At 47.2% G+C, this 24,525-nt stretch overlaps 1 protein-coding gene across 1 annotated transcript in view; it reads right to left on the bottom strand.

Annotated features, from left to right (window-relative positions):
- The window catches only part of CSMD1 (CUB and Sushi multiple domains 1), a 3,308,788-nt gene that overhangs the window by 386,204 nt on the left and 2,898,059 nt on the right, over positions 1 to 24,525 (bottom strand). Inside the window, exon 41 of the mRNA XM_069726899.1 lies at positions 10,457 to 10,666. Within this exon, the coding sequence (XP_069583000.1) occupies positions 10,457 to 10,666 (210 nt within the window). The remainder of the gene's footprint in view (positions 1 to 10,456; positions 10,667 to 24,525) is intronic.

Genomic DNA, 24,525 nt, shown 5'->3' with positions numbered 1-24,525 from the left:
AAAATTGTGCACAACGTGGGCAGCGGATGTAGTTTTTCTACGCATCCGCTGCCCAATCTATGTCCTGGGGAGGAGGGGGCGGAATTACGGCCACGCATGCGCGGTCAGAAATGGCGGATGCGACGTTCAAAAAAAGTTACATTTTACGTTTTTTTGTTCTGACGGTCCGCCAAAACACTGATCCAGTGCACGACGGACGCGACGTGTGGCCATCCGTCACGATCCGTCGGCAATACAAGTCTATGGGCAAAAAACACATCCTGCGGGCACATTTGCAGGATCCGCTTCTTGTCCAAAACGACGGATTGTGACAGATGCCAAACGACGCAAGTGTGAAAGTAACCTTAGGGCTAGGGTTAGGGTTGGGGCTAAAGTTAGGGCTAGGGTTGGGGCTAAAGTTACGGTTAGAGTTGGGATTAGGGTTAAGGTTTGGATTAGGGTTGGTATTAGGGTTAGGGTTGGCATTAGGGTTACGCTTGGGATTAGGGTTAGGTTTGGGATTAGGGTTAAGGTTAGGGTTGTGATTAGGGGTGTATTGGGATTAGGGTTAGGTTTGAGGTTAGGGTTGAGATTAGGATTAGGGGTGTGTTGGATTTAGGGTTTTGATTAGGGTTATGGTTAGGGTTGACATTAGGGTTGTTTTGGGGTAAGGGTTGTGATTATGGTTAGGGTTAGTGATTAGGATTATGGATCAGGTTGGGATTAGGGTTAGGGGTGTGTTGGGGTTAGGGTTGGAGCTAGAATTGGGGGGGTTTCCACTGTTTAGGTACATCAGGGGGTCTCCAAACACGACAGCCAATTTTGCGCTCAAAAAGTCAAATGGTGCTCCCTCCCTTCTGAGCTCTGCCGTGCGCCCAAACAGTGGGTTACCCCCACATATGGGGCATCAGCGTACTCGGGATAAATTGGACAACAACTTCTGGGGTCCAATTTCTCTTGTTACCCTTGTGAAAATAAAAACTTGGGGGCTACAAAATCCTTTTTGTGGAAAAATATATATATTTTTTTTATGACTCTGCATTATAAACTTCTGTGAAGCACTTGGGCATTCAAAGTTCTCACCACACATCTATACAAGTTCCTTGGGGGGTTTAGTTTCCAAAACGGGGTCACTTGTGGGGGGTTACTACTGTTTAGGTACATCAGGGGCTCTGCAAACGCAACATAATGCCCACAGACCATTCTATCAAAGTCTGCATTCCAAAACGGCGCTCCTTCCCTTCCGAGCTCTGCCGTGCGCCCAAACAGTGGTTTACCCCCACATATGGCGCATCAGCGTACTCGGGATAAATTGGACAACAAATATTGCAGTCCAATTTCTCCTGTTACCCTTGTGAAAATAAAAACTTGGGGGCTACAATATCTTTTTTTGTGGAAAAAAAAATATTTTTTATTTTCACGACTCTGCATTCTAAACTTCTGTGAAGCACTTGGGCATTCAAAGTTCTCACCACACATCTAGATAAGTTCCTTGGGGGTCTAGTTTCCAAAATGGGGTCACTTGTGGAGGGTTTCTACTGGTTAGGTACATCAGGGGCTCTACAAACGCAACATAATGCCCGCAGACCATTCTATCAAAGTCTGCATTCCAAAACGGCGCTCCTTCCTTCCGAGCTCTGCCGTGCGCCCAAACAGTGGTTTACCCCCACATATGGGGTACCAGCATACTCAGGACAAATTGGACAACAAATTTTGGGGTCCAATTTCTCTTGATACCCTTGTGAAAATAAAAACTTGGGGGCTAAAAAATCTTTTTTGTGAAAAAAAAATATTTTTTATTTTCACGACTCTGCATTAAAAACTTCTGTGAAGCACTTGGGCATTCAAAGTTCTCACCACACATCTAGGTAAGTTCCATGGGGGGTCTAGTTTCCAAAATGGGGTCACTTGTGGGGGATTTCTACTGTTTAGGCACATCAGGGGCTCTCCAAACGCGACATGGCGTCCGATCTCAATTCCAGCCAATTCTACATTGAAAAAGTAAAACGGCACTCTTTCTCTTCCAAGCTCTGCGGTGCGCCCAAACAGTGGTTTACCCCCACATATCGGGTATCGACGTACTCAGGAGAAATTGCACAACAACTTTAGTGGTCTAATTTCTCCTGTTACCCTTGTGAAAATAAAAATTTTTGGGCAAAAATATCATTTTTGTACAAAAAATGCGATTTTTTTTTTTCACGGCTCTACGTTATAAAATTCTGTGAATCACATGGGGGTTCAAAGTGCTCACCACACACCTAGATAAGTTCCTTAAGGGGTCTAGTTTCCAAAATGGTGTCACTTGTGGGGGGTTTCCACTGTTAAGGCACATCAGGGGCTCTCCAAACGCGACATGGCGTCCAATCTCAATTCCAGCCAATTCTACATTGAAAAAGTAAAACGGCGCTCCTTCACTTCCAAGCTCTGCGGTGCGCCCAAACAGTGGTTTACCCTCACATATGGGGTATCGACGTATTCAGGAGAAATCGCACAACAACTTTTGTGGTCTAATTTCTCCTGTTACCCTTGTGAAAATAAGAATTTGTGGGCGAAAAGATCATTTTTGTGTAAACAAAAGCGATTTTTTATTTTCACGGCTCTACGTTATAAACTTCTGTGAAGCATTTGGGGGTTCAAAGTGCTCACCACACATCTAGATAAGTTCCGTAAGGGGTCTAGTTTCCAAAATGGTGTCACTTGTGGGGAGTTTCCACTGTTTAGGCACATCAGGGGCTCTCTAAATGTGACATGGCGTCCGATTTCAATTCCAGCCAATTCTGCATTGAAAAAGTCAAACGGTGCTCCTTCACTTCTAAGTTCTGCGGTGCGCCCAAAAAGTGGTTTACCCCCACATATGGGGTATTGGCGTATTCAGGAGAAATTGCATAACAAAATTTATGGTTACATTTCTGTTTTTACACTTGTGAAAATAAAAAAAATGGTTCTGAATTAAGATGTTTGCAAGGATCAGTCCTAGGCCCCCTCCTTTTCTCTTTGTACACTGCCCCTATTGGACAAACAATCAGTAGATTTGGTTTCCAGTACCATCTCTATGCTGACGACACCCAATTATACACTTCTTCTCCTGATCTCACGCCTGCCTTATTAGAAAACACCAGTGATTGTCTTACCGCTGTCTCTAGCATCATGTCCTCCCTCTATCTGAAACTAAACCTGTCAAAAACTGAACTCCTCGTGTTCTCTCCCTCTACTAACCTACCTTTGCCTGACATTGCCATCTCCGTGTGCGGTTCCACCATTACTCCAAAGCAACATGCCCGCTGCCTTGGGGTCATCCTTGATTCTAACCTTTCATTCACCCCCCACATCCGATCACTGGCTCGCTCTTCTTACCTGCATCTCAAAAACATTTCTAGAATTCGCCCTTTTCTTACTTTCGACTCTGCAAAAACTCTTACTGTTTCACTTATTCATTCTCGTCTGGACTATTGTAACTCTCTACTAATCGGCCTCCCTCTTACCAAACTTTCCCCGCTCCAATCTGTCCTGAATGCTGCTGCCAGGATCATATTCCTCACCAACCGTTACACCAATGCCTCTACCTTGTGCCAGTCATTACACTGGCTACCCATCCACTCCAGAATCCAGTACAAAACTACTGCCCTCATCCACAAAGCGCTCCATGGCTCAGCACCACCCTACATCTCCTCTCTGGTCTCAGTCTACCACCCTTCCCGTGCCCTCCGCTCCGCTGATGACCTCAGGTTAGCATCCTCAATAATCAGAACCTCCCACTCTCGTCTCCAAGACTTTACACGTGCTGCGCCGATTCTTTGGAATGCACTACCTAGGTTAATACGATTAATTCCCAATCCCCACAGTTTTAAGCGTGCCCTAAAAACTCATTTGTTCAGACTGGCCTACCGCCTCAATGCATTAACCTAACGATCCCTGTGTGGCCTATTTAAAAAAAAACAAAACAAAACAGAAAGCAGATTCCTCGCACTATGTTCTCATTCACTTTATGCAGTTAATAGCCCTCTGTGTCTGTACTGCTGCATACTTAGGCAGTTAACTGGTTCATGCAGCTTTACATGAACACCCGAGCCTTACACTATGGCCGGTCCGAATAACTATAGCAATTGTTACCATCCACCTCTCGTGTCTCCCCTTTTCCTCATAGTTTGTAAGCTTGCGAGCAGGGCCCTCATTCCTCCTGGTATCTGTTTTGAACTGTATTTCTGTTATGCTGTAATGTCTATTGTATGTACAAGTCCCCTCTATAATTTGTAAAGCGCTGCGGAATATGTTGGCGCTATATAAATAAAAATTATTATTATTATTATTATTTGCAAAAAAAAGTTAAATGTTCATTTTTTTCCTTCCACATTGTTTCAGTTCCTGTGAAGCACGTAAAGGGTTAATAAACTTCTTGAATGTGGTTTTGAGAACCTTGAGGGGTGTAGTTTTTAGAATGGTGTCACACTTCATTATTTTCTATCATATAGACCCCTCAAAATGACTTCAAATGTGATGTGGTCCCTGAAAAAAAAATGGTGTTGTAAAAATGAGAAATTGCTGGTTAACTTTTAACCCTTACAACTCCCTAACAAAAAAAAATTTTGTTTCCAAAATTGTGCTGATGTAAAGTAGACATGTGGAAAATGTTATTTATTAACTATTTTTCGTGACATATCTCTCTGATTTAAGGGCATAAAAATACAAAGTTTGAAAATTGCAAAATTTAAAAAATTTTCGCCATATTTCCGTTTTTTTCATAAATAATCGCAAGTAATATCGAAGAAATGTTACCACTAACATGAAGTACAATATGTCACGAAAAAACAATCTTAGAATCAGCGGGATCCGTTGAAGCGTTCCAGAGTTATAACCTCATAAAGTGACAGTGGTCAGAATTGCAAAAATTGGCTCGGTCATTAAGTACCAAATTGGCTCTGTCACTAAGGGGTTAAAGTGCCTACAGCCAACTTTTGTTATGTTAGGCCTATTAAGCCTGTCTGCGGTCCATCCTTCCAATAGTCCTCCACTGACCACACCACTGCTGCCAGTGTACCCCTGGAAGCTATTTTAAAGCGCCTACAGCCTACTTTTGTTATGTTAGGCCTACTAAGCCTGTCTGCGGTCCCTCCTTCCAATAGTCCTTCACTGACCACACCACTGCTGCCCGTGTACCCCTGGAACCTACTTTAAAGTGCCTACAGCCAACTTTTGTTATGTTAGGCCTACTATGCCTGTCTGCGGTCCTTCCTTCCAATAGTCCTCCACTGACCACACCACTGCTGCCCGTGTACACCTGGAAGCTTTTTTAAAGTGCCTACAGCCAACTTTTGTTATGTTAGGCCTACTAAGCCTGTCTGCGGTCCATCCTTCCAATAGTCCTCCACTGACCACACCACTGCTGCCCGTGTACCCCTGGAAGCTATTTTAAAGTGCCTACAGCCTACTTTTGTTATGTTAGTCCTACTAAGCCTGTCTGCGGTCCCTCCTTACAATACTCCTCCACTGACCACACCACTGCTGCCCGTGTACCCCTGGAACCTATTTTAAAGTGCCTACAGCCAACTTTTGTTATGTTAGGCCTACTAAGCCTGTCTGCGGTCCCTCCTTCCAATAGTCCTCCACTGACCAGACCAATGCTGCCCGTGTACCCCTGGAACCTATTTTAAAGTGCCTACAGCCTACTTTTGTTATGTTAGGCCTACTAAGCCTGTCTGCGGTCCCTCCTTTCAATAGTCCTCCACTGACCAGACCAATGCTGTTCGTCTACCCCTGGAACCTATTTTAAATTGCATAGAGCATCTTTTTTAATTGTAGGCGTACTAAGTCTGTCTGCGGTCAATAATTGAAATTGTCCTCCACTGACCATAGCAATGCTGCCTGTGTACCCCTGTAACCTTTTTTAAACTGCATTGAGCCAAATTTTTTGTCTAAGGCCTACTAACTGTGTCTGTCTGCGCCACTCAATACAGCTGTCCTCCTCTGAAAAAAGCTGAGCGTCAATAGTCTGGTTTTCAGCCTATAGGAATTTGAAAACTGCATTGTGGCTACTACTTCGGTAGGGCCTACTAACGGTGTCTGCCGCTCCAAGGTGTTCTCCAGGTTGCCTCTTCATAGCTTCAATCTTCTAGCTCTCGTTCAGTAGTTGTTGAAACAACACTGCATTAGGCCTACAAGTTGGGTCTGGGTTGTAGAGATGGTGTCTTCCTCTCCAAGGTGTTCTCCAGGTTGCCTCTCCATAGCTTCGATCTTCTAGCTCTCGTTAAGTAGTTGTTGAAACAACACTGCATTAGGCCTACAAGTTGGGTCTGGGTTGTAGAGACGGTGTCTTCCGCTCCAAGGTGTTCTCCAGGTTGCCTCTCCATAGCTTCGATCTTCTAGCTTTCGTTCAGTTGTTGTTGAAACAACACTGCATTAGGCCTACAAGTTGGGTCTGGGTTGTAGAGACGGTGTCTGCCGCTCAAAGGTGTTCTCCAGTTTGCCTCACCATAGCTTCGATCTTCTAGCTCTCGTTCAGTTGTTGTTGAAACAACACTGCATTAGGCCTACAAGTTGGGTCTGGGTTGTAGAGATGGTGTCTGCCGCTCCAAGGTGTTCTCCAGGTTGCCTCTCCATAGCTTCGATCTTCTATCTCTCGTTCAGTAGTTGTTGAAACAACACTGCATTAGGCCTACAAGTTGGGCCTGGGTTGTAGAGACGGTGTCTTCCACTCCAAGGTGTTCTCCAGGTTGCCTCTCCATAGCTTCGATCTTCTAGCTCTCGTTCAGTTGTTGTTGAAACAACACTGCATTAGGCCTACAAGTTGGGTCTCGGTTGTAGAGACGGTGTCTGCCGCTCAATGGTGTTCTCCAGGTTGCCTCTCCATAGCTTCAATCTTCTAGCTCTCGTTCAGTAGTTGTTGAAACAACACTGCATTAGGCCTACAAGTTGGGTCTGGGTTGTAGAGACGGTGTCTTCCACTCCAAGGTGTTCTCCAGGTTGCCTCTCCATAGCTTCGATCTTCTAGCTCTCGTTCAGTTGTTGTTGAAACAACACTGCATTAGGCCTACAAGTTAGGTCTGGGTTGTAGAGACGGTGTCTGCCGCTCCAAGGTGTTCTCCAGGTTGCCTCTCCATAGCTTTGATCTTCTAGCTCTCGTTCAGTAGTTGTTGAAACAACACTGCATTAGGCCTACAAGTTGGGTCTGGGTTGTAGAGACGGTGTCTTCCGCTCCAAGGTGTTCTCCAGGTTGTCTCTCCATAGCTTCGATCTTCTAGCTCTCGTTAAGTAGTTGTTGAAACAACACTGCATTAGGCCTACTAGTTGGGTTGGGGCCTACTAACAGTGTCTGCCGCTCCTTGCTGTTCTCCTGCTTTCCTGTCCTGAAATTCCATTTTCAGGCTCTCGTTAAGTAGTTGTTAATGTTAGACTGCATTCGGCCTACTAGTTGGGTTGGGGCCTACTATCGGTGTCTGCCGCTCCTTGCTGTTCTCCTCCACTGAACAAAGCTGTGCCGCCTGTTTACTACTGTTGCCAATTTTGAACTGCATTTAGACTACTTACTGATTTGGGCCTACTCTCTGTGTCAGCCTCTTATTACAGTTGTCCTCCACTGCAATGCCCCCTGGTTAGTCCTGTTACCAATTTTGAATTGCATTTAGCCCACTTTATTCTTTGGGCCTATATCTGTGTTTCCTCCTCATCCTGCCCATTGCCCAGCCAATGATAGATGAGTCTGCTGGTACATTGACCCATAACGCAACATTCCCCGTGCACGCTACACAGCAAGATTGTGACCCTGCTGAAAGTCAGGTTCCTCTTCCCGCATACCATACCACCTTACACGGGGACAAAGAGGAAGGTGCAGATGAAAGTGCAGGTTCCTTCATCAGGTGGGGAGAGGAATACTCATTGGCGACGTCACTGGCACAGGGCCCCTCGTAGTACGCAAAAGTGTCGCTGCCGGTGGGAGGCGCCCCCGCCGTGCAAACACCGCCGTACTTTGAGGGGCCCTGTGCCAGTGCCAATGCCAACGAGTGGGCCCCCCCCCTGCTTGCTCAGGATCACAGCACTTGCAAAGTTGAAATACTTACCTCTCCCTGCTCCACTGCCGTGACGTGGTCCAGATTTCCTGGGCCCACTAAATACTTGAACCAGCCCTACCCCCCACAACTTTAGCCAAATGACCCCCAATTTCCAATGCCTTACTATTATTATAAGGTAAATTATGATTGACAAGCTTCAGTAACAAGAATGGATGTTTTTGCCATTAAAATGGGCACTGTACATGTTTTCCTGGCCTCCACTCACTGCCGACTATGCTCCCCCATTGACTTGCATTGGGTTTCGTGTTTCGGTCGATCCCCGACTTTTCACGATAATCGGCCGATTCCACTCGACTCGACTGTTGAGATAGTCGGGTTTCGCGAAACCCGACTCGACCCTAAAAAACTAAAAGTTGCTCAACTCTAGTGAGTATTACTGGCACTGAATGCTGTAAGGGTACCGTCACACAGTGCCATTTCGATCGCTACGACTGTACGATTCGTGACGTTCCAGCGATATCGTTACGATATCGCTGTGTCTGACACAGCGACGAAACAAAGTTCCAAACGATCTGCTACGACGTACGATTCTCAGCAGGATCCCTGATCGCTGCTGAGAATCGTACGTCGTAGCAGATCGTTTGGAACTTTGTTTCGTCGCTGGATCTCCCGCTGTCATCGCTAGATCGGTGTGTGTGACACCGATCTAGCGATGCGATCCAGCGATGCGTTCGCTTGTAACCAGGGTAAACATCGGGTTACTAAGCGCAGGGCCGCGCTTAGTAACCCGATGTTTACCCTGGTTACCAGCGTAAATGTAAAAAAAAACAAACAGCACATACTTACATTCCGGTGTCCGTCAGGTCCCTAGCCGTCTGCTTCCCGCACTCACTGACTGCCGGCCGTAAAGTGAAAGCAGAGCACAGCGGTCACGTCACCGCTGTGCTGTGCTTTCACTTTACGGCCGGCAGTCAGTGAGTGCGGGAAGCAGACGGCAAGGGACAGACACCGGAATGTAAGTATGTGCTGTTTGTTTGTTTTTACGCTGGTAACCAGGGTAAACATCGGGTTACTAAGCGCGGTGCTGCGCTTAGTAACCCGATGTTTACCCTGGTTACCCGGGGACCTCGGCATCGTTGGTCGCTGGAGAGCTGTCTGTGTGACAGCTCCCCAGCGACCACACTACGATTTACCTACGATCACGGCCAGGTCGTATCGCTGGTCGTGATCGTAGGTAAATCGTATAGTGTGACGGTACCCTAAGATTCCCCCATCAATAGCAATTAGATCTTCTACGGATCGGACAGTCTGTGCTCACTGCTGAAAAGGGTGGGTGCTCCACATAGGAAATCCACAATCCATACAGCAAGCAAAACAGAGAAAAGAAATGTGGCACTCACCCGATTTCTTCAGCTAGAAATGTGTCCTTTATTTAACACTTAAGTGAAAAATAACATTCTTCGGCTTTGACAGGAGTAGGTGAGGGAGCGAGGACTGAAGAGACTGGACGACGGCCGTTTCTCCCACTAGCGCTTCCACGGGTCCATGGAACATGGGTGACATGGACCCGTGGAAGTGCTAGTGTGCAAAACGGCCGTCGTCCAGTCTCTTCACTCCCCGCTCCCTCACCTACTCCTGTCAAAGCCAAAGAATGTTATTTTTCACTTAAGTGTAAAATAAAGGACACGTTTCTAGCTGAAGAAATTGGGTGAGTGCCACATTTCTTTTCTCTGTTTTGTTTCCTATACCTTACTGTATAATAATGATGCTGCTTCCTGGAAACTATACGTGCTCCAGAAAAACTATATACATGTTTGAATCAGGACAAAAAGATCATTCAGAAAAATACAAAGTCACCTGCGATGATTAAAAAAAATATTTTTTTGCAGACCTGTGTTATCAATGGCCAGGTTCTCGGGAGTTAGAGCCTGCGCAGCTATGCGCACTGACTGCATAGTTGTTCTGTATGGATCCTACATATGAGGAGAGCTTCCAGACAGGATGGCTATGCAGCCAGTGCACATAGAACCCGGCCACTGATAATGTGCAGTGCAGGAGTGAGGTGGACCAGCAGGGAGCTACCACCACAGCACAGTATAGGCAGGGAAATTGTGGATCAGATACTCTACTCATGCATTGCAATCACCAACATGGTTGCAGGTGGACCCTGAATTTAAGTCTAGTAAAGGGAAAAGCAGGAGGAAAATAGAAAGCATGAGGTAGAATGACCAAACATGACAAAATGTATTGTAATTTTTAGTGCCAGGTTGGAGGATTACTTTAAATATTTTTCTAATTTTCTAGTTATAATAAGCAATGTCAAATCCTTATAATAACAGTGCATGCCATTCATATTTGCTACAAAAAGCTCCTAGATGTGAAAAGTTAGCATCGCTTCTATCATAAATATAATTGTTGAAATCCCCCTTTCATGTTATGCAGAATACTTGATTGTATATTTTTCAGCATCTTACCTTGATAAACAAGCTTAAATCCTTGGCGATTCTCAGAGTGATCACTAAAAAAGTGAATGAGAACTTCATGTGTTGTGCTGAGCAAAGATATTGCAAGTTCGTTACCACTAAATTGCCCAATTTGAGAACCTGGGTGAGAAGGTCCATTTTGTATTTCAAGAATGTCATGATTCGCTTCAGTTGAAAAATTTTCAAATTGAATGTGAGCACCTACAAAATAATAAAAAGAAAGTTACATGTGACTATGACAAATGGATAAATGCCTTTAACAAAAACAATATGAAGTGTAATACGTGTTCATTCGTGGTGTTTTTAATTTCTTAATTAAGTGTAAGTACAAGTATATAAAGTTAAGGGACTTAAGCAACGGGACCTCAGTTGTATTCCCGTTCTTTCCTTTATTCTATGACAATTAAAAGGAAAAAATGTATATTTTTTTTACTTATAGTAATTTATTTGTATATTTAAAACTTTAGTGATTTAATAACCTGAAAGTTGGAGAATCTAAGCTCTATATGAGTCATAGATGATTCTGGTAGAGCAGTGTTAAAAAAACAGTATGTATTGTGCTATATGTACATTCTCTCTGTGTTATCTGATCAATGAATAGTTACGTCTTACACATAGATTTCTGCAAAATATATCTTTCAGTGTAAAGATAAGGCCACTTTACCCACTGACAATGCTCCCATGACTCCCCACTCTCCCTGCTATGACAATGGTTCACACAGCAATCAAAGATTTCAAAGACAAACCATGCATGTATATTCCAGATTGACCCAGTGGACATCAACGATCAGTTAACAATCAATATTAGTGCGCAATAAGAAAACTGTGGCAATACGTCTATCTGGTTTTTTGACCATTGTGTGGAACCAGACCCTCATTTCAGCATTCATGCTGAGATGAGAAGAAGCAGATGCAGCCCAACAAACTCCTGCCTCTCTATTCCTTTATTAACTGGTGAGCACAGGAGAGTATAAAAACAGTATGGCTGGCAATATAGCGGGACCAGAGGCGTAGCTAGGGGTTCAGCTCAGGGGGGGCGAGATATCTGAGTGGGCCCCTAACCCCTGACCACAACTACGGTGTGGCACTGTAATTGCGTGTATAAGAACCTCAGCCGATGATCCCACTGTAACTAAAAAAAACTCCACAAAGACTATCACTACCAGTCCTAAGGAACATAGATCACTGCACAGTTACAGATGGTAACTTACCACTGACGTTCTTTCTGATGGAGTCGTCACTTTTCCCGTCTTTTCCAACTGACCCAGACTGACATGACAACTTCTTCCAGCAACGACTCGGCTACAGAGAATACAACAAAGACACATTTCACTTCTCATATTCCAGCCCCATCACCATCTACTGAGCTGCTGCTGCCGTATGTGTCCTTATTACTGCCCCTGATACCCCAATACTGAGCCACTACTGCCGTATGTGTCCCTATTACTGCACCCGATACCCCAATACTGAGCCTCTGCTGCCGTATGTGTCCCTATTACTGCCCCTGATACCCCAATACTGAGCCACTGCTGCCATATGTGTCCCTATTACTGCACCTGATGCCCCAATACTGAGCCGCTGCTGCCGTATGTGTCCCTATTACTGCAGCAGATACCCCAATACTGAGCCGCTGCTGCCGTATGTGTCCCTATTACTGCACCTGATACCCCAATACTGAGCCGCTGCTGCCGTATGTGTCCCTATTACTGCACCTGATACCCCAATACTGAGCCGCTGCTGCCGTATGTGTCCCTATTACTGCACCTGATACCCCAATACTGAGCCTCTGCTGCCGTATGTGTCCCTATTACTGCACCTGATACCCCAATACTGAGCCACTGCTGCCGTATGTGTCCCTATTACTGCACCTGATGCCCCAATAATGAGCCTCTGCCGTATGTGTCCCTATTACTGCACCTGATGCCCCAATACTGAGCCTCTGCCGTATGTGTCCCTATTACTGCACCTGATGCCCCAATACTGAGCCTCTGCTGCTGTATGTGTCCCTATTACTGCCCCTGATACCCCAATACTGAGCCGCTGCTGCCGTATTTGTACCTATTACTGCAGCAGATACCCCAATACTGAGCCGCTGCTGCCGTATGTGTCCCTATTACTGCACCTGATGCCCCAATACTGAGCCACTGCTGCCGTATGTGTCCCTATTACTGCAGCAGATACCCCAATACTGAGCCGCTGCTGCCGTATGTGTCCCTATTACTGCACCTGATGCCCCAATACTGAGCCACTGCTGCCATATGTGTCCCTATTACTGCACCTGATACCCCAATACTCAGCCACTGCTGCCGTATGTGTCCCTATTACTGCACCTGATACCCCAATACTGAGCCTCTGCCGTATGTGTCCCCATTATTGCACCTGATGCCCCAATACTGAGCCTCTGCCGTATGTGTCCCTACTACTGCACCTTATGCCCCAATACTAAGCCTCTGCTGCCGTATGTGTACCTATTACTGCATCTGATACCCCAATGCTGAGCCGCTGCTGCCGTATGTGTCCCTATTACTGCACCTGATACCCCAATACTGAGCCACTGCTGCCGTATGTGTCCCTATTACTGCACCTGATGCCCCAATACTGAGCCTCTGCCGTATGTGTCCCTATTACTGCACCTGATGCCCCAATACTGAGCCTCTGCTGCCGTATGTTCCTATTACTGCACCTAATACCCCAATACTGAGCCTCTGCTGCCGTATGTGTCCCTATTACTGCACCTGATTCCCAATGCTGAGCCGCTGCTGCCGTATGTGTCCCTATTACTGCACCTGATACCCCAATACTGAGCCGCTGCTGCCGTATGTGTCCCTATTACTGCACCTGATGCCCCAATACTGAGCCTCTGCCGTATGTGTCCCTATTACTGCACCTGATGCCCCAATACTGAACCTCTGCTGCCGTATGTGTCCCTATTACTGCACCTGATACCCCAATACTGAGCCGCTGCTGCCGTATGTGTACCTATTACTGCAGCAGATACCCCAATACTGAGCCACTGCTGCCGTATGTGTCCCTATTACTGCACCTGATGCCCCAATACTGAGCCACTGCTGCCGTATGTGTCCCTATTACTGCAGCAGATACCCCAATACTGAGCCGCTGCTGCCGTATGTGTCCCTATTACTGCACCTGATGCCCCAATACTGAGCCACTGCTGCCGTATGTGTCCCTATTACTGCAGCAGATACCCCAATACTGAGCCGCTGCTGCCGTATGTGTACCTATTACTGCAGCAGATACCCCAATACTGAGCCACTGCTGCCGTATGTGTCCCTATTACTGCACCTGATGCCCCAATACTGAGCCACTGCTGCCGTATGTGTACCTATTACTGCAGCAGATACCCCAATACTGAGCCACTGCTGCCGTATGTGTCCCTATTACTGCACCTGATGCCCCAATACTGAGCCACTGCTGCCGTATGTGTCCCTATTACTGCAGCAGATACCCCAATACTGAGCCGCTGCTGCCGTATGTGTACCTATTACTGCAGCAGATACCCCAATACTGAGCCACTGCTGCCGTATGTGTCCCTATTACTGCACCGGATACCCCAATACTCAGCCACTGCTGCCGTATGTGTTCCTATTACTGCACCTGATACCCCAATACTGAGCCTCTGCCGTATGTGTCCCTATTACTGCACCTTATGCCCCAATACTGAGCCGCTGCTGCCGTATGTGTCCCTATTACTGCACCTGATACCCCAATACTGAGCGGCTGCTCCATATAGGTCCCTATTACTGCACCTGCTGTGTGGTACAAAAGCATTGTTCCACATACTGCTTCACATAGTAATGCCACCATTGTGCTCTTACATACTAAAATGTCTATGTGCCTTCACAGTAGCCCCAAACCCTTTACAGCCCCCACAGTGGTCCCAACACTGTATATACGCCCCTACACTGTATGATGGCCCGACAGCAGCTTCCAAACTGTATAACGGCCCTTGCATTATCTCTCACACTGTATAATGACCCCCGCAGTAGCTCCCATGCTGTATAATGGAACTTGCAATAGCTCCCACTCTTTAAAATCTGGTCACTGTCTGTCCCTGTCTGTGGGCTGCTACTTTTACAGGCCTGATATACTTAACAAAGAGCTAAATAGAAGAAAATAGAAACAGCCAGTGGGTGCGTATAGAGGCCAGTGTATTGGTATAGCTTCCAGAATTTATCCAGGTAAGGCTACTTTCACACTTGCATCGGTACGGGGCCATCGCCATGCGTCAGCCCGATGTACCGCTGGACAGTGTGTTAAATGTAGCACAACGTGGGCAGCGGATGCAGTTTTACAACGCATCCGCTGCCCTTTGCGATTAGCGGGAAGGAGGGGGCAGAGTTTCGGCCATGCATGCGCGGTCGAAAATGGCGGTCACGACGCACAAAAAAAGTTACATTGAACTTTTTTGTGCGTCGCGTCCGCCAAAAACACTACGCATCCGTTGCACGACGGATGCGATGTGTGGCCATACGTCGCAATGCGTTGCTAATGCAAGTCAATAGAGAAAAAACGCATCCTGTGGGCAACTTTGCAGGATGTGTTTTTTCTCCAAAACGACGCATTGCGATGTACGCCTAATAACGCAAGTGTGAAAGTAGCCTAACCCTAAAAAAATACTGTTGTCTGGACAAGATCCCAAAGAGGGAAAAGGAAACGAGCCAACCAGAAGAAAGAGGGGGAGGTAGAATATTACTTCTAAAGAAGAAAGTACACCCCCTGGCTCGTCTACTCCCCTCTTTTTCCCTTCTCCCCCTTTGGAATCTTGTTGTCTAGACTGAGTATATGTTCAGGGGCCCGCACCCATATGTGATTTTCTAGACACACTTACTTATGATGCTTTTTTCTTCTGTCTGGCTATTTATCACACTGTATAAACTCACTGAAAGTTTTATTTTAATAAAATGTTTTATAATGGGGGTTTTGTGTTTACAACCTTGGATTTACTGATATGAGATCATACAGTCACTGGACTGATAGATCCTGACCCCGGCTATAGGACTGCATTATATATATATATATATACCGTATATATATATCTCCTATAGCCGGGGTCAGGATCTATCAGTCCAGTGTCTGTATGATCTCATATCAGTAAATCCAAGGTATATATACTGACAAGACTGGTCAGTGATGTGCACTGATAGACGTGACCCCGACTGCAGGACCCCACAGATGAGGATATGTTTCTTTCCTATATATAAAAAGGAGACGTGTATCCTCATCTGTGGGGTCCTGCAGCCGGGGTCACGTCTATCAGTGCACATCACTGACCAGTCTTGTCTGAGGAACCATTAGATTCAGCTGCTCTAGAGTGTCTCAGAGAGTGTAGATACAGTATGTGGCTGGGTCTTCTGGAGAGGAGCAGCGTCCTGTCACCTCCTCCCTGCACAGTGCAGACACCTCCGGCCACTACGGACAGAAGTGTGAGCTGTTACTTACAGCACTGTGTCCCCTGTCCTGCTCCTCTCTGGAGGGAAGCCCCAGCGCCATGGTCCTGACTGCTCTGCCACAGACACGTTCACTTCACTGAGCGTGCAATGTGCGCGTGTCTGCTGGACACAGGTACAGTGTCAGCACTGGGGGAGGGGGCAAAGCTTCACTGCCTGTCTCCAGCCCCTGCTGGAGGTAGAGCAGGGAGAGCATATCTCCCTGCTCTATCACCAAGCTAATTAAGTGTTGCTCCAGGTGGGCCCCTGTGAGCTGTGGGCCCGGGGCGGCTGCACCCCCTGCCCCCCTGGTAGCTACGCTACTGAGCGGGACAATATGTTTAACATTCGTTAGGACTCTGTGGCTTACAAGGTCACTAAGTAAGAGTGGGATAAGAACTACTGCAACTCATTAAACCTCCCTTGCCTGGGGAATTATGCACAGAAAGGTGAGCTGAATATGTGCTCCTGGACAACTATTATTAACTAGTGATAACCACCTACCATCATTAAATTCAAGAACTTTACTGCATAGAAATACAGCTTATCTTCAAAGTGGAGCAGGATTGTTTTTGCCACATATCTCGAGGTCCGTTTTGTAATTTTGATACCTAGATTCATATTGGTACCATAGTGCAAGACTATACACGTTTTTGCATACTTGTATGCCTTTAGCCTGTGCGGCTTTATTTTACCCATTAGAACCATTTTTGTAGGGGAAGCATTGGTGTTTTTATTTTACATTATTATTACCTATTTTATATAGTATTATACAACAGCAAAATAACATAATATATGAATATAAAAGTTTAATCTCTGATCAAGTATTATAGAGATGGTAACTCAGACAGTACTAACAATCTTCCAGCATCTAACTAGATTGAGCTTAAACTGTGTCTGCAGTCAGGAGGCCCCAATTACTAGATCAAATCATTTGGGCTAAAACTGGGTTGCAGTGATGAATCAGGAGGCCTAATTTGCTAATCTAAATCATTAGGCCTAATTTTGGGGTTCAGCTAGGAGGCCCTATTTGCTAAACCAAATCGCTTGGGGTAAACCTGTGATGCAGTCAGGAAGCCCTATTTGCTAATCCAAATCTTTTGGGCTAAAACTGTGTTGCTGTGAGGAATCAGGAGGCCCCATTTGCGAATCAACATTGTTAGGCCTAATATTGGGGTTCAGCCAGGAGGCAATATTTGCTAATCCGAATTGTTTGTGCTAAAATTGTGTTGCAGTCAGGAATCAAGAGGCCTCATTTGCTAATCAAAATCATTAGACTTAATATTGGGGTTCAGCCATGAGGCCCTATTTTCTAATCCAAATAGTTTATGCTAAAACTCTATTGCAGTCAGGAGACCCCATGTTAGGGCTAGCAGAACGCACCAAATTATAAGAGAGATGGTATAAGGTGCGTTCGCAGCCCGGGGTCCACCGTGCAGAGATGGAACCTGCTGCTGAATAATGACAGACTATATGGTGGTACAATGTGGATACACACACAGGTTAACTTCACCCTGTGTGAAGGAAGCAAACCCTGTTGCATCACAGGGCCACGGTACTGCACGAAGAGCGCAAGCAAGGAGTCTCAGGACTCTATCCCAAGACACAGGATTAGAGTACGCTCAGACCACTTGCACTCGACTCCCCAACTGGGGTGTCAAAGTAACAGAAAATATAACTTAAAGCACAAGAGTGCGTGCTGTGCCGCTTTGGCGGACACCACTAACCACCCAGACTTGGGATAGGAAAGCACTTTATAAGCACACGGTGCCGTGCTGGCGGTTACAGCAATAGACACTGTATCGTGTGTCTTTATGTTGACAGCTTAGTCGGGCGCTAGACAGCAAGCATCCATCTTTTGCAAACGGTCATACACAAGGGAGGGGATTTTAACCCTTAGTGACAGCCAATATGTCTTTTAACTGACCTGAGATACATTATAAGAGACTAGCCTCCTCATACAGGTGACAATCCAGCAGCTGTCAGCTGTACACTATGGCTGACAACTTGCTGCATCAGCCATGATCAGTGTTAGCACCGTCCAAATCTGTTTAACCCCTTAGATGCTGCTGTCAATAGTGACTACATCATTATAAATGGATAACAGAGTGTGGGGCCTTCCTTTTCATCCAAATTGGTGCCCTCAGATCATGATTGTGTGGCCCTGATGTTTGCCATTGCAATTCACGACCAAATAGAGGCCTTAGAGTCTGCCGGCTGTAGTATTCTGTTCAGAAGTTAGAGGCATTTAGGTGGTAAAAATACACTTTTTTCCTTTCTGTCATACCACTTTGCATTAATTCCTGTAAAGCACCTGAAGGGTTAATAAAGTACCTGACAGCAGTTTTCAGTATGTCAGGGGGTGGGGTTTTTAAAATGGTATCACGTTTGGGGGTTTCCCAATATGTGGGACCCCTAAAGTCACTTCAAACATGGATAAGTCCCTAAAAAAATAAATTTTGGAAATTCCCTTGAAAAAATGAAAAATTGCTGCTACATTTTTAAACCTTCTAAAATGCTAACAAAATAAAATAACATTTTACAAATGGTGCTGATGTAAAGCCGACATGTGGGAAATGTTATTTATTAATGGTTTGCTGTGGTATGACTATCTGGATTAAAGGGATAATTATTCAAATTTTGAAAATTGCTAATTTTTGAACATTTTTCTCAAATTTTTGATATTTTTTATAAATAAATACAAAACATATCGACCTAAATTTACCATTATCATAAAGTATAATGTGTCATGAAAAAACAGTCTGAAAATTACTGGGATTTGTTGAAGCGTTGCAGAGTTATTACTACATAAAGTGACACTAGTCAGATTTTAAAAATTTGGCTCCGCCACTAAGGGGTTTTAAAGAACGACTTGCACTCATCAACACACACACGATTCCAAATGTACACTAGCGCATGGCCATGCGGCCATGCGAACCTTTTATAGCTGCAGCAAGAACAGGACCTTCCCAGAAGGACCAATGGGAATCAGCCACAGAAGAATAACACCTTTAAGACCTTTCTAAAGGACCAATGGGATTTGCTGCAGTATCTAAGCATGTGATCCTTGATCTCCAATGAGAGATCTTGCTCTGGGCATGATCAGAAAGGGAAGAGCAGGACTTAGTCCCAAACACATCTGCTCGCCTCTGTCCAGTACTGGCTACAATGGCAGAAGTTGGAAAAGCAGCAGTAACCAGTTGTCCAGTATCAGCCCGAGCCAGAGGCCGGGACTGATGTCTCTGCCGAGCAGACTCCACCACAGCTGGAGAAGAATGGGAGACTGCAGTGGAGATGGTTCAAGATTCCCCCTGTGCAGAGGTGGGATCTCGACACCTAACACCCCATTTGTTAATCTAAATCATTAGGTCTAAAACAGTGTCGCAGTGAGGAATCAGGAGGCCCCATGTTAGGAGTCGAGTTTCCTCTGCTGCACAGGGGGAATCTCGATCCGTCTCCGCTGCGGTCTCCCATTCTCCTCCAGCCGCAGTGGAGTCTGCTCAGCAGGGACGTCGCTCCCAGTGTCTTGCTCGCTCTCACTCTGTACAGAGAGTTACTGCTGCTTCTTCAGCTCCTGCCATTAAAGTCAGTGCTGGCCAGCGGCGAGCGGACTTCCCTGGGACTAAGTCCTTGTTTGCGCACACTGAGCATGCCCAGAGCAAGATCTCCCGTTGGAGATCGAGGGTCATGTGCTCTGGCTCTGCAGCGCATTCCATTGGTCCTCTTGGCAGGTCTTGGAAGGGCAAAGTTTCTGTGGCCACTTCCTGTCCTGCAATTATATAAACTGCGCATGACCGCACGGCCATGCGCTAGTGTACAATTGAATACGTGTGTATGTTGTGAGTGCAAGTCGTTCATTAAATACCCCTACCCTATTGTATGACTGTTCGCATATGGAGTATGGCTGCTATCTAGCGCCCGACAAATCACTCAACGTGTCACACACGTATCAGCGTCTATTGCTGTGACCGCCAGTGCGGCGCCACGCTCCAGTAGTGCGCTTCCTGACCCACGTCTGGGTGCTTAGTGGTGCCTGCCAGCACGGCACAGTTCGCACTTCGGTGTTCTTATTATAAGAGTTGCCTAACACACCCTGTTGCGGTGTTGTGTCAGCAAGTGGTCTAATCGGACTTCAATCCTAGTTGGGGTTAAGTTCGCTGACTGCTTGCTCGCCTTCTATGTGCGGTACCGCGATCATGTGACGCAACAGGATCGCTTCCTTCACGTTGGGTGAAGTTTAACCCACGCGAGTATACTTATGAGTACCGCCATATAGTCCGTCATTACTCAGCAGCAGGTTCCATCTCTGCACGGTGGACCCCTGGCTACGAACGCACCGTACACTATCAGTCTTATTATTTGGTGCGTTCCGCTAGCCCTAACATTACACTAGCGCCAGGGTCTGGCTAGTGATGATGGACAAACAGCAATCCCTGCGGTATATACAGCAGCTGGAGGGTAGGTTGGCGGCTCTCGAGAGCGCAACCCCAGCTGTGGATGTTACCGCAGTTGCTGTACAGGCTGCCAGCGTGGCTGCAGCAACTTTGTCCATTGCCACCCCTGTTCCGACATTTTCTCGCCTCCCGCTGCCAGAAAAATTTTCTGGTAATAGCAAATTTTGTAGGGGATTCGTGAGTCAGTGCTCTATTCATCTCGAGCTTCTGGCTGCACGTTTCCCCACAGAGCGGGCTAAGGTGGGATTTATTGTGTCTCTATTGTCGGACAGGGCGTTGGAATGGGCTACGCCGCTGTGGGAGCGTGGCGATCATGTGGTGCAGAGTGCTCCTCTGTTTTTGAGCACTTTAAAACAGGTCTTTTTAGGACCTCAAGTCACCCATGACACTGCGCTCCAACTGCTGGCATTAACTCAGGGTGAGTCCTTGGTCAGTCATTTTGCCGTCCAATTCCGCACTTTAGCATCTGAGCTGGAATGGTCGGATAAAGCTCTTATCCCCATATTTTGGAGGGGCTTGGCTGACCATGTAAAGGACGCTCTGGCCACTAGGGAGATTCCTGCCACACTGGAGGAGTTAATAACAGTCTCCACTCGAATTGACCTCCGTTTTAACGAGCGGAGGTTAGAGCGAGCCCAGTGTAGGCAGAGGTTTCGGCTGGCTCCTACTTTCGCCAAACCTCTGGAATCTCCGGTCCTGGTTCCTGAGTCACATGAGACCAGGGAAGTGTCACAAGCGGGACCTAAGTCCCGGACCGCTTGTGCACTCAGGGTCTGTCATGTTTGCCAGCAGTCTGGACATTTAGCCACCAGATGTCCCCAGCGGTCGAGGAAACGTCAGCGTCTAGTGGTCGTAGGTGGAGGTACACTAGACACGGCGACGTTTGCCTCTAAATTGTCCTTTAAGGGGACAATTACTATAGGCTCATTCTCCCACTCGGTAGAGCTCTGCGTGGATTCTGGGGCGGAGGGCAATTTTATGTCTTCTGCCTTCGCCCAACGCCACGCAATACCTCTGGTTATGCTAGCTCAACCTGTAACGGTACGAGTGGTGAATGGGTCGACTCTGCCCTCACAGATAACTCACCAGACCATCTCTTTTACTCTGTCCATGTCGCCATCTCATCAGGAGATTATTTCTCTGCTCGTCATTTCAGAGGGAATTGATGAGGTCCTGTTGGGAATACCTTGGCTACGGTACCACTCTCCTCATATCGAGTGGTCCTCAGGCAGAATTCTGGGATGGGGTGAATCTTGTGGGGGTAGGTGTCAGAGGGAGTGCGTTCAGGTAGCTACAACTGAGGTACCCGCAGATCTTTCCTCTCTCCCCAAGCAGTATTGTCGTATGCAGACGTATTCTCCAAAAAGGCGGCAGAGACCCTTCCGCCCCATCGCCCCTATGACTGTCCTATTGACCTCTTGCCTGGTGCTGAGCCTCCCCGGGGTCGAGTCTATCCGCTATCTCTCCCGGAGACGGAGGCAATGTCACAGTACATCCAGGAAAATCTGGCAAGAGGGTTCATCAGGAAGTCAGTGTCACCTGCTGGGGCAGGGTTCTTCTTCGTGCAGAAGAAGAGTGGGGAATTGCGTCCATGCATAGACTACAGGGGTCTTAACGCCATCACCGTTAAGAATAAATACACTTTGATATCTGAACTGTTCGATAGGCTTCGGGGAGCAAGGGTATTTACTAAATTAGATCTGCGGGGTGCTTACAACCTGATTCGCATCCGTGAGGGGGATGAATGGAAGACGGCTTTTAACACCAGGGATGGGCACTATGAATATCTGGTGATGCCCTTTGGGCTCTGTAATGCCCCAGCCGTTTTCCAAGACTTTGTGAACGATATCTTCCGGGATATGCTTTCCACCTCGGTCGTAGTCTATCTGGATGATATTCTCATCTACTCTCCAGATATTGACTCCCACCGGAGAGATGTTTGCAAAGTCTTCGACCTCCTATGGGCAAACTCCCTCTATGCCAAGTTGGAGAAGTGTATGTTTGAGCAGGAGTCCTTACCTTTCCTAGGCTACATCATCTCAGCCCAGGGATTGGCTATGGATCCTGCCAAACTACAGGCTGTGATGGACTGGCAGGAACCCCATTCTCTTAAAGCGGTGCAGCGCTTTATGGGGTTCATCAATTATTATCGCCAGTTCATCCCGCATTTCTCAACTTTGGTAGCTCCCTTGGTTGCCCTCACCAAGAAGGGGGCGAATCCCAAATTGTGGTCTGAGGAGGTCTCCAAGGCCTTTATCTCTATAAAGTCACACTTCGCTAGTGCTCCCATTCTTCATCGCCCCGATGTTGATAAGCCATTTGTCATGGAGGTGGATGCCTCTTCTGTTGGTGCTGGAGCAGTCCTCTTCCAAAAGGATGCTCAAGGTCGGAAGCATCCTTGCTTCTTTTTCTCCAAGACCTTCGCACCAGCAGAGAGGAATTATTCCATCAGGGACAGGGAGTTGCTAGCCATGAAGTTGGCTTTCTCGGAGTGGAGACATCTCTTGGAGGGAGCACGTTTTCCCTTCCAAGTCTTCACAGATCACAAAAATTTGGTGTATCTGCAGACAGCTCAGCGGTTGAATTCTCGCCAGGCCAGATGGTCCTTGTTCTTCTCCCGGTTTCATTTCACCCTCCATTTCCTTTCTGGGGAGAAGAACATTCGGGCCGACGCTCTCTCTCGCTCCGTTGTGTCATCTGCGGAGGAGGAGGAGGAGCCTCGGCTTATTGTCCCCACCGAGAGTTTGAGAACCGTGGCCCCGGTTTCACTGGAGTCTGTGCCCCCGGGCAAGACTTTTGTTCCTTCTAATTTGCGACTGGAGGTTCTCTCTTGGGCGCACTCGTCCAGGGTGGGTGGACATTTTGGTACTAAAAGGACATCAGAGTTACTGGCGAGGACATACTGGTGGCCGCATATGGCTCGTGATGTCGCGGAGTACGTTCGGGCGTGTGTCTCTTGCGCCAGGAACAAGACTCCTCGGCAACGGCCAGCTGGTTTGCTTTATCCTCTGCCCGTGGCTGACAGGCCCTGGGAGATGGTCGGGATGGACTTTGTGGTTGGCTTACCCAAGTCTCGTAATTGCACCATTATCTGGGTGATCACCGATCATTTTTCCAAAATGGTGCATTTGGTGCCTCTTCCACGGCTACCATCTGCACGGGCGTTGGCTGTCTTGTTTATCAAGCATATCTTTCGCTTACACGGTATGCCAGACAAAATTGTTAGTGACCGGGGTCCCCAGTTTGCGTCTCGATTCTGGAGGGAGCTATGTCGTCTACTCAGTATTGAGTTAAATCTCTCTTCGGCATATCATCCCGAGACGAATGGGTTGGTAGAAACGGCCAACCAGACCTTGGTCACATATCTGCGACATTTTGTTTCTGCCAGACAGGATGACTGGGCATCCTTGCTACCGTGGGCAGAGTTTGCACTTAATGCCGTAGCCGACTCCACCGGTCAGACTCCATTCCTCTTAAATTACGGCCAGCATCCGCGTGTTCCTGTGCCCATGCCTGTGTCTTCCGCTGATCCCAGGGTGGCAGACTGGGCTGTGGAGGCACGGGACATTTGGGATCGCACGCAGGATGCCATTCGGGCCTCCAAGGAGAGAATGAGGTCCTCTGCCGATGTTCATCGGCGCCCCGCTCCGACTTTTGCCCCTGGCGACTTGGTGTGGCTCTCCGCCCGTAACATCAGGCTGCGAGTTGAGTCCACTAAGTTTGCTCCTCGCTACTTGGGTCCCTTCAAGGTTCTCGAACAGGTTAATCCTGTGGTCTACCGCCTGGCTCTTCCTCCACGCTTGGGTATCACCGACACCTTTCATGTGTCCCTCTTGAAACCCGTATACATGTCCCGGTTTTCCGAGTCATCTGCCGGGACATCGGGTTCGTCTACGGACGATTACGAGGTGAACGCTATTTTGGGGTGCAAGGTGGTACGCGGCAAAAAGTTTTATTTGGTGGATTGGAAGGGTTATGGTCCAGAGGACAGGTCTTGGGAGCCTGCTGAAAACATTCGGGCCCCACAGCTCATTGCTGCCTTCGAGCGTAGCGAGGCCCAAGGAGGGGGGTAATGTTAGGAGTCGAGTTTCCTCTGCTGCACAGGGGGAATCTCGATCCGTCTCCGCTGCGGTCTCCCATTCTCCTCCAGCCGCAGTGG

This window comes from Ranitomeya imitator, chromosome 5, assembly GCF_032444005.1.
Source record: "Ranitomeya imitator isolate aRanImi1 chromosome 5, aRanImi1.pri, whole genome shotgun sequence".
Lineage (NCBI taxonomy): Eukaryota > Metazoa > Chordata > Amphibia > Anura > Dendrobatidae > Ranitomeya > Ranitomeya imitator.
Note: the sequence above shows the minus strand (reverse complement) of the source record. Positions and strands in the feature narration are given on the sequence as shown.